Raw genomic sequence first — 13705 nt, forward strand, 5'->3', positions numbered from 1 at the left:
CTTTACTGTGTACGAGCGCAGTCTGTAAACCCACGCAACACACCATTAAAAGCATTATACTGCACAAGTCACGCAAGGTAACCATAACTTAACATTAAGATTAAATACAATATATCTTGAAAGTACAACGAGAACATTGTAAACCGATACACCCCAGTTATATTAAAAAATATAAATTTTCCAATTTGGGAAGAAATAACATTAAATCCTTCAGATAAATGACCAAGGTACGGCAGGATTCAAAAACAGAGCCAGGCGTGGAAAATTTGGATTTAGTAATAAGATTGATAATGTTAATCCTCAGAGGTGAAAGGACTGAGTTAACAATTAGTAAATCATCGTGAAATTGCCAGCTCAAGTAATTTCTAGAGCAAAAAATTGCCTTACATCTGCTGGTTCCAGCTTCTCCTGGACAATGTTGATGCTATACTGCCTTATTTTGGTAATGGATGAAAAGTCTTAGGGGGTTTGTCTGTTGGTTGAAAAGGCCATTTTTGGGCCCCATCCTTGACATAATGAACCATCTTGCAAATATTTGGCAGATAGTCAATACTGACAATAGTTATGAACTTGGTTAATTGTTAATTTTAACAGTGGACAATATTCCTTAAAGACCCATACACATTTAATACTAAAGCACTGACATTTCTTTCATTATTGGAGCATAGACTTGTAGGTAATAGACAAAGCTATAATATTTGCAGCAGGCGAATAGAGCTGCTTCTACATTGCACATATAGATGGCACAGCTGCAATTTGGGTCCTATTTCTTTTTACAAGGAACATGCAAGATATGCTTCATTGTTTACTTTCTACTAGCAAATGGCTAAAATTGAGTGGAAAGTAGACCGTGCTCTCTCTTTAAAAGATGGGAGAGAGATCAGATTTTCCACGAGAGGACTCTATATTTGTATGTACCCATACAATAAAAATATAGACCTGATCAGATAAATAAAAATGTTTGAGATTGAAGTTGGAGAGTGATAGGATGGTGTGTTAGACATTAGCGCTAAAACATGTTGCATCATTTTCCTCAAGATGAAATAAAAGGAAAATGCCTTTCTGGATCAATCTTTGACAGTTCTGCTCTAAGCAATTTCAATATACTGTATAGCAGAGTACATCATTAGGAAATCAGAACATTTAAAACAATTAAGCAAGCTGTGTTTTACTGAAGATTTTATTTATTAATTCTATTTGTGCTTTTTATAACTTAATAGCACATGAACAAACTGAATCCCGACCACCCTTGAAAACTGACAATGTGAGCAGTGCTGCCGCCCCCCCAGTGACAGGTTGGATGGGAAAGGATACAGTTTTAAAAGGATAGAAAAACAAAGAAAAGGCACAACCAGCACTCGCTGCATCCCCTGGAGTTGTCTTGAAACGCTCCATTCAGTCACTTCTAAGGAAAAGGGCCACAAGGGGAGGAATACTACACACTTCAGTTACTCATCAATCCAACATTTCCCAGCTACAGTAGCCGTTTCTCAGTGCACTTTAGGGGGGAAAATTAAAGTTGGATGTGACAAAGGAATGCTACCAGCTTTTGGTGACTTTCAGTTAAACTTCCCATACCAAAACAAAACAGAAAAAAAAGCTATATACAGGGAGAATAAGATTCTTTCCCGTGGTCTGTACAATTGGGCCTATACAATATTTACTGCGCACATCCTAATACAAATAAAATAAAAAAAAAAAAAAAAAAAAAAAAAAAAAAAAAAAAAATCACTCAGCCAGCAAAACAAACTGCCATCACTTGTCTTCCTATTTCTGCTGATAAGCATCTTCAAAAGCAGTGACTTAAAGGTTGAAGACAAAGCATGGCATGGTTACACTGTCCAGGTCTGTGCACTGTCTTTCAAATTAAAGTTCACATTTTTATGGTAAAGAGGAAGTGGAGCTGGGCAAAAGAAAAAAAAAAGAATCCTGCTATCCAGCCTTTTGTCTTTTTCTCATGGCCTGAACTCCAACTCATCTACACTTATGACTTTAGCTGGCATGGAGGGGAGTGGCTGTTCTAGCATGTCTGATCCAAACCACTTTGAGAGGCCAAGAGGGGGGCTACCCCCGTGTTGCTGGGGGCCATTTGTCCGGTGAGGGCCTTGGCTCTGTGACTGAGGCCCTGGGATGCTCGGATGTACTGCAAGATGACACAAAAATACAACTTCGTCAAGAAAAAAAAAAGGTAGAGGTTTTTGTGACACATATCTTATTCAGAATGATATCCCTGTAGTTTCAGTTTGAGGGTGTACATTATTACTGCACAAATGACCCTCACCTTATAGTTCTACAAACATCTAGTAGCAACAATCTATTGTTTATAATGGAAGTCTATGTTTGATGAGAAAGTCCTACTTGCCCTGTACTTGAAAACCTTCAGTCATTTTGTCATCACTCATACTCACTGGGTCTTTGTTGCTGAAGTTGCTGCTGCATTACTGCCAACGGCATCTGAGTGTTGGCTCTGGGAGGTAGTAGTGGATGCCCTGTTGCACTTAGAGGGTACAGCGGTTGTCCAAGCAAGGCAGGAGGCAAGCCTTGAAGTTGTGCAAGATCAACATGTGGGGGAAATATACCTGGAATGAATAACAGAGAGATAATCAACTTATGAAGTCCAGGTTCGGGTTAATATTACAAAACAGTTAGATATTAAAAAGTTGAAATATAAAACAGGAGAATATGGGAAACTTAAGGCCAAAACCAACCTGCTTGCACAAGAGCAGGTCCAAGTTGCTGGGGCTGGATACCCTGGGCCAGCATTCGTTGTACCACATTTGGGTGCAGCTGGGGAGGAGGGCGCACCATAGGTACATGTGATAGCAGCGGTACGGGGTAGATGGGACGTGGGAAAGATGAGGTCGGTCCTGGAGGAACCATTGTGGGCGTATGGTGTCCAGTGGAGCCGGATCTGAGACGCTCATGGTCCTTGTTTTGCAAGTTCTGGGAGCCAGCTTTTACTGCCCCAGTCTGGACAGCATTCCCATCCATTGCTTCCAGGTACAGATTTGGTGAGCTGCTGTCTGTAATATTTACATAGCACAAATCAACAATTAACAATGTTTATGTACCTCAACTAACTCAAGATATTGTAAGTAGAAATTCATTCTCTGTACCATCATGAGAGTGTGAAGTTGCGTCCTCCTTGGTCTCTGAACGACCTGACGATTCATCTCTGCTTTTCTCTTTTGTAGCGTACATTTTGCGGATCACAGATGTGGGTGTGAATGATGGAGACAACTGGAGCACAAACAGATCACATTAATGCCATCGAAACAATTGGTTGCTATTTAAAATGTACTCTGGGACGGCTCGGTCGATAAAGTTTATGCTAACCATGCTGGTGACAGGGTTGCCTGGTGAGTTTCTTCCAGCAGGCTGAGGGCCAGGACCAGGGGAGCGATTTACATGCTGTAATCTGTGGATCACAAGCATGTCAGCTGTAGATAACTATAAAAAAAGGTAACCAATCCATTTTGTTATCACGTTTATGTGAACCATATGCTCTATAACTGGTAAATTAAAAAAAATATATAGTTGAATATGAAGTTAGCCAAAAGGCATTAATTATATTAATCATTCAATTCAACAGTAATTTCACTATTGAGGACATTTGTTTTTACACAAATCTCACCTATTTCGAAAAGACTTGTCCTGTGGTTGCTTGAAGCCAGACTGGAATGCGTGGTGTGCATGTAGAGCGAGGTCTTGTTGGAATGCCAAGGCTTCCAGGTCTACATGATTAACTGGCATAGAGAGCGCCCTCATCTGGACAAACAAAATCCAAACAACTTTAGACAAAAACTTGGTGACCAGACCATGTGACAGATCTTAGACACAAACTAGAGGAAGCTATTGGTGCCATCAAACAGGGGAGGAGAAGCACACTGTTGTGTTTACAAACCACTACTACAAATCGTTTGTATTCTGCATTAACAATGGATTACATTTATTTTGAAATAATTTAAGTCACGCCATTAATTTACCAGCAAAGCAATTAATCAAAGTTTACATGTCCAAAGATGCAACATACCTGAAGCTGTGCAGCAGATCTTGGGCTTAGAGACCTGTGTACTTCAGCATACTGCTCTGGTAACATAGGTGGAGGACCAACAGGAAAACCTAGAAGTTCAGGAGAGAAACATTTTTTTTTTAAATGATGCAGCTTATTTCACCAGCACATACAGAATTTAAAAAAACATCTTTTAGATTTGTTTCACTCTTGGCCTGTGTCCACCAACAGTGCTTTTTGTGCTGGAAGCGCTCAAAACCTCTATTTCAGAGCGTTCATTGTTGCTAGGTTATGAAAGTTAACTTCTGCTTCTCTGTGTAACCAGTAGGTGTATTTAAGATAGCTCTGTGTGCTTAATATTTGCTATAATTGAAGGAAATATCACCAAGAAAAAGAAAAAGAAAAAAACTTTAGAACAATGTGAAGTTTACACTGGTACTCTTAAATGTTCTTGGAAGGATTTTCTTTCAAAGAACTTGCCTGTTGAAGATTGCAGCCGACTGTTGTAGTAGTCAGGTGAGGGTGCCCTCTGTGGGAAGAGGGGAGGTGAAGGTCCCTTGTGTAATAAACCATGAAGCGGGACAGAGGTGGTCGGGCCTTCAGAGCTTCCCATCAAATTTCCAAGTAGTGTAGGGGAGGCACTACGAGCTGGACCTCCCAAGAGCTCCTGAAACACAAATGTAAAATCTAAATCACAAGTAAATTTAAACGTTCTTGCTCTTGTAGTTTAAAATGTTGATGTCAATCTTATATCAATAAGTAATAATATAATATTACTTGGTATGTACAAGAGATTTTTTGATGCCGTCTAGTTCCATTTAGAATTTGTCATGCTACCTCACATCAATAAAATATATTTTTTAATATGCGCAGACATTTCGGAATTCCAGTAATGAGACACATTCTGAAAGTCTACAGAGAGCATCTCAATGTTTTGCATCATTGAAGAGGCAAACCTGTGGAAACATCAACTGCACATCAAATCGTAACAGTTGACATTAAAGACACCACATATTTAAAGAAAATACTGGCATTGGATGTGCCTGCAAAACTCCTCCCCCCCGTTTAATATTTCTGTCCTGAATGTGCCTGGAGTAAGTAGAATAAATTAACTATTGCAGGGGATTTCAGACAGACTATGACTGCGTGGTCCTAGCAAGATTCAGTTGATGATGTTGATTGTCAAGTGCATTTATATGAGTAGAAATAACTTGTTTTATCACATTGTGAATCTGAGCAGCGTTAATCTGCTAAAATAGTCTGTATCAGTTTGATATTAAATACAGTCAGCTTTATCAGCAAACAGTCATCCTCTATCAGTTTGCTAAAAATGTACAAAACAAGCCTCTTGTTGGACACTTAGGAGGCATCATTCATATATTTACAGATCTACGGACATCAGTCACATACGTAAGTGGAAACGAGGTATTGCCTATTTGTCAACATTACCCCGAGAGGATCATCATAACACGAACCTGAAATATGTTCTTCTGTTGCTGCGCAGGCGCTCGAGCTGGAGCTTCAGAAACAGTCACCACTGCCTGGTCTGAAATTTGCTGTAAGGTACATGGAGACAGAATTTGTGGCAGGTGCAATGAAACCAAACACCCCAATATCCAGGTAAAAACCCATCAAAGTAAAAGAAACTGCTATTGTACTGAGATGGATTTTTACATGCATGTTTCAATCAAAGTAACCCCTATGCAAGTCAGGTAATTATTTGAATAAATGTAATGTCATATTTTTTAGAGTGTTCATCACATGACTGACTTTATGTCTTCTTAGCTGCAAAATCTCAGAACTGACTTGCATAGAAAATTACACTTGCAGCTTCCTCACAACAAACATACAAAACAAAATGCTACAAATTTATGCCCATCACTTTTTGGATTGTTCATGAGGTAATTCAAAAGTGGCTTATCCAATCTAAAGGCATGTATGCATGTAGTAATCTGTCCATTTGAGGACACATTTGTAAATGCATCCCATGTCCAAGATAAAAATATTACTAATCCAGTTTGAGCCTGGATCAATGAGAACAAAAAATGAAAACATCAAGTTGTGATAATACTTACATTGTTTGAGTTGGTTTTAGGGTGAGTTGGCAGAGTTCCACTTGCCTTCATGCTGCTGACCAGTTTATTAAAGGCCGACATGTCTGAGTCACGTGAGTGCGGACGGGCGCTGGGGCCGCCAGTTAACGCCTCCTCTAAATGTTCAGCCATAAAGGGCGTGCCATTTCCTCTCTGTGGAGGCGGCATCTTTCGCACCTGTGGTCCTGGTTCAGAGCCCAGCTTCATCCTGTTCATCCCTCCCTCCACTTCCTCCAGTGAGAGCACAGCGCCACAGTTAGCTGTGGACAGAAGGAACAACTCAAGTTAAGGTTTGTTCAGTTACTTTTTACCAAGATACAACAGCAGGTGAACCATTTATGAAGGAGGCTTGTTGTGAATGACATCCCATCTATTGAAGTCATTTCAAGCTTTTACATACTAGCATACATAAACGTGCAACTAACAGAAGACTGGGAAGACTTGATGTAGTGCAGTGTCTCTGCAGAAAATGTGTGATCGCTAGAGTCGCCCAATGTCAGCAGAACCCAGGAAAGAATCAACACGCATGTACCCCTCATGTACAAATCAGATTCAGCATATACAGTTGTGCTCATACGTTAACATACCTTGGCAGAATTTGCATTTAAAAAAAAAAATAAAAAAAAAAAAAACGAATTCTGCCAGGGTATGTAAACTAATGAGAATGACTGCACATGCAGAATCTATAGGCATGTGTCAAATTACTTTATGCCAGTAGAACTCTGGTTTTCTTCTATAGCCTGGGCAGTGTTGTCTAATTACATTTCAGCTGAAATAGGACATTGAGGAAAACAATCCCAGTAAGAGCATAAGGGGTGGAACACAATCCATTGTATTGCAACCTCAGCACCCAATGTTAGACCTCTGATGAGTTCAGCTTTAATTAAGCTATATAGACAAATATTTGCATGCAAGTGTATTTTGTATAAACCCTTACAGGGTTTCTTTCAACTCCAACTCTCTTCTCACTTCATGTGGACTTTAATTATGCATGAACACATCATCTATTCCACAGTTTTGAACAGGCACTTACTGCTTTCTCGAAGCCTTGCCTTGTTGACAGACAGGGTGGAGAGAAGAGGCTTCAGGTCTATTTTGGCTTTGTGCAGCAGCTCCAGGATGTCCACGTTCTCCTTGCACTCTGATGATTGAATAGGTGTGAAGAATGAGGCAGGGCCGTGGCTAGGGGACGTGCAGCGTGGCTCAAGCCCTTCAGAAGAGCAAAGAAGTCCAAGATTTGGAAGATTAACAGCTTTTTTGAAGAATGTGGATTACAAAGCAAGAATGTACTGTAAAAGGTCAGCTGGTATTTGAGAGTGACTTGGTTAAGCAGCAGTTTGCAGATGACATACCGTAAAATCCGGTGTATAAAGCCCCGTTTCCACCAAGCAGTTCAGTTCAGTATGGCACGCATTTTGTGGCGTTTCCACTATCAAGTCGGGAAAGGTCCACAAATTACCATCCCGTACCGTCCTACTTTTTGCTACCCTTCTGTTGGGGTGCCAAGTCTACCGATCCGATCCCAAAAGCTGGAGCTAAACACTGCAGTCCATTGATTGGCCGAAAGAATCGTCACTTCTGTGCGACAGCGGTAATAAAGGACGGCTGTATTTTTCCTCACAGTCTTGTCTGAAACAAAGCTTCATTGCATTTTGTAACACATTGTACACCGGTGTGACCAATATACAAGTATAAAATGCTGACACTCGCCGTTATTACTGCTGGTGCAGCAGCCACCATCACTGTGCGCGACCTGACGAGATTAAAAATACATCCCCATTCATTGGGTATTGAAAGCTGATTGCATGCAGTAGTGGGAAAGATAGTAGTGGGCTGTGCGACTTCTTCACATCTTTTCTCCCTCACAAGGTTGTAATCATGCATTTTTAAAGCCAACGATGGTATCTTGTTCCGTAAATAAACCTCGTTGAGTGTTCTTTTGATTGAAAGAGTCCTATATTAAAGTTAAAGAGAGTAGGGAAGCGCGAATCGCAAGCTAGGAGTCAGTGACTCTGCTTCACAACTTCACTGCAGGCTGAGCTCTCAACTACTGTATTGTAGATAGGAGTGCAAACTCCCCAAAGTGAAAACAAACGGAACTACAAGAGCGACACAGCTGCACAGAAACTGCACGTTGTAGACTTTGCTGAACACAATAGAAATCGTCTCTCTGAGAGACCTCCAAAAACAAGATGCGTCTTAAACCGTTTTCATATGCACTCCGGATAATATCTAGATAATTACACGAGGACTCCTCCAGAGATTTTCCCGACCTAGCCGTTCACATATGCTCCTCACAGCTGGAGACTATCACTGTCAGAGGGGAGGGGGCTCAGGGGATTTCCCGGGGTAAGACGTGATGTAAATAAACAACGCAGAAGTAGCAGCCGTAGCAACAGAATCCGCTACACGACACTATAATGAGAATATTTGCCTTTATATCAATGCTATGTGTAGTCCAATGGAATGGCAACATCCAAGAGTGGAGAACAACATTTAATGACGTGCACGGAGATCGTACTGGTCGCGTGCAGACACTGTATATAAACGTCATTCTCTCTCTCCATTGGCTCAAATTGAAGTCTCCGGAGTACATGCTGCCGCATTCAGTCATCAGCTCACTCAGATTTTCTGCAGAAAAAAATACTAGGAGTCTTGGCCGGAGAAACTCCAGGTTAAGTCTGGAAAATACGGCTGTTTGCATTCACACATAGCCTAAATCCCTTCCAGGTAGCCAAATCTCCGGAGTGTTTCACCGGTGCGACTTATATTCCAGATTTTACTGTAGATTAAAGATGGTTATGCTATGCACTCAGACTGTGGTACAGCCAGACATGTTTCATGAGTCAGCTTTAATGGATTGTGAACATGAAAAGTTATCCTGATACTTCACATTCTTTTTAAATAGATTTTTAATGTACAGGCAGCTGGTCTGGAAGTTCCTATACCAACATGCCAAAACACAAATTCAAGATTTCTTTGATTTGTGTTTTTATATATATATATATATATATATATATATATATATTTTTTTTTTTTTAAATTGCGTGTTAAAGTTTTATCTTATTCCATTGAAGTTGTCAGCAGGAGCTATGCTGTTTTTTTTTAATAAATCGCTTCTTACTATTTTATCTTTAGTCCTCTGTAAATTGTTTCGCACCAAGTCAAATTTCTCCTATGTGTTAATGTACTTGGCAATAAAAATTGATTCGGATTGGTCTCAAGCTACATGTTTACATGAAGCTCTTTCTGGGGAAATGAAATCATTTACCTGCAAGTTTTTCCAGCTCCTCATGGGGCGTTGACCTCAGACTGCTGGACCGGCTGCCTGAAGGGCTCAGGTTACTGGAAAACCACTGACTGAAGCGGCTAGCAGAAACAGGGCCCTCCCCCAGGACGTCTTCAATCATCTGCAAGACATAAGCATTTGCATGTTCGACGGAGTCAGAAAACACGAACCTCAGCCAACCAAAAGGGTACAAAGGACAAAGGAGGCACTTACGTTTTGGGTGTCATCCATTGATTAAGAACAAAATGTGCTGGAGCATGAAGGGCAGTGTCATTGAACGCACTGCTGTCTGGATTTGTGTTTATGTAACACTTCAAACCAGTCAGTACAAAATTATTTTTGATAGCACAATGGATGCTAAGTTGTCCAATTAGTAGCCGTAACAGTCTAGGTATAATGATGGGCATAAACTTGGATTGTTTTCTAACTTCCCCTTTAACCCCATGCAGAATCCCACTGACATTTTTTAAAGTGCACCATTCAGTGAAAGTGAATCCCATCACAGTCAAAGTCCAGTGAGATCAAGCCAGTGCAGCAGAGGTGAAGTTTAATAAAACATGAACATGGAATTTGTTAAACCAACTGAGCCACATCAGTCATCTAGCTTTTTAAACACTTGGCATGATTGTATGGAACATATAAAAACAAACAAACCTGTAGTCTGATTTGTTTGGGGGGGGGGTTACACTATAATACCTCACTGGCTTGTATGGATTAGAAATGAACATGCACAAAGAAACATTGAGTTTAAATATCGACCCAACTGTGATGTTTACACCTTTAAACCACCGACAAACACACACAGTGCCCCCCAGCACTTACTGAGGCCAGTCCTGGCATGGTCTTCTCAAGATTGAAGAATTCATTGAAGTCAAAGTCTCCGGTCGTCTGCTCAGGTAGCACATCGGGGTGGGGAACCTCCTGATCAGCAGTGGACTGTAAACCCGCATCCTGCTCTTCAGGCTGTCCTCCATTACATTCCACAACTGCACAAAAAGAAGTAACAACAAAATCGCAGTCTTGAGTATCCTCTGTGTGAAAGCAGTCATATACTAATAAAATATCAAAAAATAAAAACGTTTGACTACATAATTTTGCTGTAATTCGTTAGAACGAGGCTTTGACATGCCTTCTTTTACAGACTCCGCCCGCTTCCTTGACCGCTTAGACCTGCGTCTTTCATCTTCCAGGATTTTGTCGTCAAATCCAATGAGCTCAATTGTCTCAGACTGGCTGGTAGGACCTCCAGAGAACCACTCCGGCTCCTCCTCAGCGTAAGAGTCATTCCTTCTCCTTTCACTGAAGACACGTTTGTCACCAAAATCTCTCTGCTGTTTCAGACAAAAGCAAAAATATCACAGTTTTGCTTCAAATGTTGTTCAAACTGGTTCAAGACAAGTCAACTGTTCTTGAAATAAACCACATTTGTATTACTTGCGCCGCAACACCATCTTCATTAAATTTAGAAAAGTAATTTAAATTACAGGCTAAAGAGCTTTAGAACATATTGAACTGTAAGGCTATGTTTTCTGTGTTTCATCAATTGATTTTTTTTCTCACACAAACTGAAAGTAAAACCCCCCTTTGATTGTGCAGAAACTTTTCACTGAATACCATTTTCTCTCAATGCACTGGAACGTGTACCAACTGAAGACTATATGCTATACATTATATACGGACAGAAAATCATGAACACCAACCCTGAATCTTTTATCTTTAAAGTCCCTCTCGCGCTCCCTCTCTTTTTCTGCACGGGCTTCTCTCTCGAATGCTCTGGCAGCAATTATACGACCACTGCCGATTCTGCGTGCTCCTCCGAGACGAAGACTCTCATTCTCCTTATTTTCCAGGGGGCTGATTGGGCGACGGACATGGGGTGCAAGGGCAGCATTGCCTTGACATCCACCTCCAAAGCTGCGTCGCTGCGGGCTCAGTATGACATCCAGATCGTCCTCCTTTAACCGCTCACGAGGATCTGAAAACAACAGGAAGCATACATAGAGCAGCAAAAGGCTAGGTTTTAGATTTGTGAGCTATGAAGACAAAAACAATCACATCACGTTAGGCCAGATCAATAAAGAGTGTTCTCTCTTCCCCAATTCATTTCTGCTTCATTATCGTACTCCTCTAGACCAAACTTTGTATTACTTAAAGTATAATTGAGATCTGCTTCAGGATTTGGAAACTTTAAAATTCCATAACCTTTGACAAAAAACAAACACATTCCTCCATGACTTTAAGTAGAGCTCCTCTGAGACAAACATCTTTCTACAGACAGTGTGACCATTTCACGACCAGTGTTTTAATTTAAATCTTCACCTGGGATTCTTCGTTTCAAAGGAATTCTATCGTCCACATAGTCCTTCTTAAAACCTTCCACCGGAGAGCTACGTCCTGAAGTGGGATACAGTGAGGCATGCCACTTCTCAGGGTCCCAAACACCATCACTGCATCAGAACACCATTTGAACACAAATTAAAAAACATGCATACTATTTGAGACACAAATAAGAAATGACTGTCCAAAGTTGTTCCGGAAACAAAAATCTAAATTTGTGAAGAATGATTTAACATGCTGAATATGAAATAAAACATTTAAAGGCTGATCATAATATTGAATGATACTTTCAGCAGGGAAATATGTCAGTGTGTCTCTCTATGCTTCTGACCAGAGGGAAAACATACTGAACAAACTAAAATCTTCATTTGTAAAAACCAGTTAGCATAACCATCATTTAAAACCTGCAATATTGGATTCAAACTGCATCCTGTGAGCCAAGAGTATTAAAAGTCTACATCACATATAGGAACTTTGAGGTTAAATACGAAGAAGAGAGACAAAAATCCAATTAAAACCGTACAAAAAAGATGCTTCATTTATGAGCAGATGTCCTGGAAACCTGTCCAATATGAATACAACCCATAAAAAGAATGTATTAAATAGAGCCAGCAAAAGGCAAGAAGGTGGCTTCTGTAAAAAAAAAAATCTCCTTGATTTAAGAACCAAATAAGACCTCTTAAGCTTTGTACAAGAATCCAGCTTCAAAGTTCTTCACTTTTTCACTCCCCCAGTGTCTGTTATCAACTAAGCCTCAAACATTTAGACATAAGTCAATGAAAGTCCCTGTTCTTAATAAGTTCGCCCCAAAATATATATTTTTTTAAAACCCTTTTAGTATTAAACGCTGAATAGTGTTGTGGACAATGTATATTGTGCAATTAAAACAAATTCTTACCTGTCATATTTATTAGAGAGACACTCTGGCCTTTCATTAGAGACTGGCAGTTCTTTTATTTCCAGTAGTTCCTCCTGTGAAAGAATTCACGATGGTTAAAAAGTAACCATGCATGGACTCTAACTTCTCATACTTTTGGTATTTCTATTTTAACCAGGAGTATTTCCATTGAGATACAAAAATCTATTTTGCCAAGGATTCCTGGCCATCACAAAAAAAGGTTCACACACAAACAACAGACTAAATGCAGACACTAAAATGTGCGTTCCTCAGCACTGGGTCTAAAATCTTCACATCTACTACAAAGCTTTTTCTCATCACCTTGGAGTATCTGTGAGGAGCTGTTGCTGCTGGCTCTTGAACTTGATCCACAACAGCTTCACCATTCTTCTCCTCAACACCAGCATCGTTCTCCATGGCTCAAACAAACAGCTCCACAGGGGGGAAGGGGGGGAAACTCCGCTCCTGAGGGGACAGTTCACAGCAGGTCAAAGGCTGTGTCAGTCAAAAGCACTTTTATTTCTAGTTTGCATGCAGTTACGTTGAATAACTAAAACGCTACAAATACGACTCAACAGATTCACAGACATCAGAAGAAGAAAAAGAAACCTAAGGCTAATAAAGTAAATAACATCGGGCTGACTTGTCTGAGGAAAGTTTAAAACAAAGCTGCGGGGTGATTAACTCGTTAATTGACAACAGCCACAGAGACAATCAGAACAATTAATCCAGCGCTGCTGTTAATTGACAAAATACCGTCATCATTTACGGCAATTACTCCTGAAGTATCAAACCCCGACTAAAGGCCAACGCAATTAAACAATGAAAGCAACGAATTGATGAATGAATCACCTCTTTAGAGAGTGTGAAGAAAGTCTACGTTACCGGTTAGCGGAGACACTGGTAGAGAGCTAGCAGGCTAGCGCTCACACACTCTGCTCTGAATCACACACTCTGCTCTGAATTAAAGGTGGAAGAAGTGTATGAACAACGCTTAAAAAACAACAACAACAACTTACTCGATGTGAATGATGCGCGGAATACCGAAAAAAAAAAAAATCAGTGTCAGTTCACGT

At 40.3% G+C, this 13705-nt stretch overlaps 1 protein-coding gene across 2 annotated transcripts in view; it reads right to left on the reverse strand.

Moving 5' to 3' along the window:
• Positions 1-1162: 1162 nt before the first annotated feature.
• Positions 1163-13705, reverse strand: part of eif4enif1 (eukaryotic translation initiation factor 4E nuclear import factor 1) — a 12836-nt gene continuing 293 nt past the window's right edge. The window contains exons 1-19 of one of the 2 annotated variants that reach the window (XM_020651855.3): positions 13649-13705; positions 12951-13094; positions 12630-12703; positions 11714-11841; positions 11095-11369; positions 10524-10725; positions 10217-10380; positions 9377-9515; positions 7139-7246; positions 6088-6365; positions 5488-5568; positions 4493-4679; positions 4034-4122; positions 3635-3768; positions 3337-3418; positions 3117-3240; positions 2709-3023; positions 2409-2579; positions 1163-2143 (exon numbers count right to left, since the gene is read on the reverse strand). The exon at positions 13649-13705 is cut by the window's right edge and continues 293 nt beyond it. In XM_020651855.3, the coding sequence (XP_020507511.1) occupies positions 1956-2143; positions 2409-2579; positions 2709-3023; positions 3117-3240; positions 3337-3418; positions 3635-3768; positions 4034-4122; positions 4493-4679; positions 5488-5568; positions 6088-6365; positions 7139-7246; positions 9377-9515; positions 10217-10380; positions 10524-10725; positions 11095-11369; positions 11714-11841; positions 12630-12703; positions 12951-13046 (2835 nt within the window). In that variant the 5' untranslated portion in view covers positions 13047-13094; positions 13649-13705 and the 3' untranslated portion in view covers positions 1163-1955. Of the gene's footprint in view, positions 2144-2408; positions 2580-2708; positions 3024-3116; positions 3241-3336; positions 3419-3634; positions 3769-4033; positions 4123-4492; positions 4680-5487; positions 5569-6087; positions 6366-7138; positions 7316-9376; positions 9516-10216; positions 10381-10523; positions 10726-11094; positions 11370-11713; positions 11842-12629; positions 12704-12950; positions 13095-13648 lie in introns of both variants that reach the window. The other variant, XM_020651854.3, reaches the window with a different exon arrangement.

Source organism: Labrus bergylta, chromosome 5, assembly GCF_963930695.1.
Source record: "Labrus bergylta chromosome 5, fLabBer1.1, whole genome shotgun sequence".
In the NCBI taxonomy this organism is placed as follows: domain Eukaryota; kingdom Metazoa; phylum Chordata; class Actinopteri; order Labriformes; family Labridae; genus Labrus; species Labrus bergylta.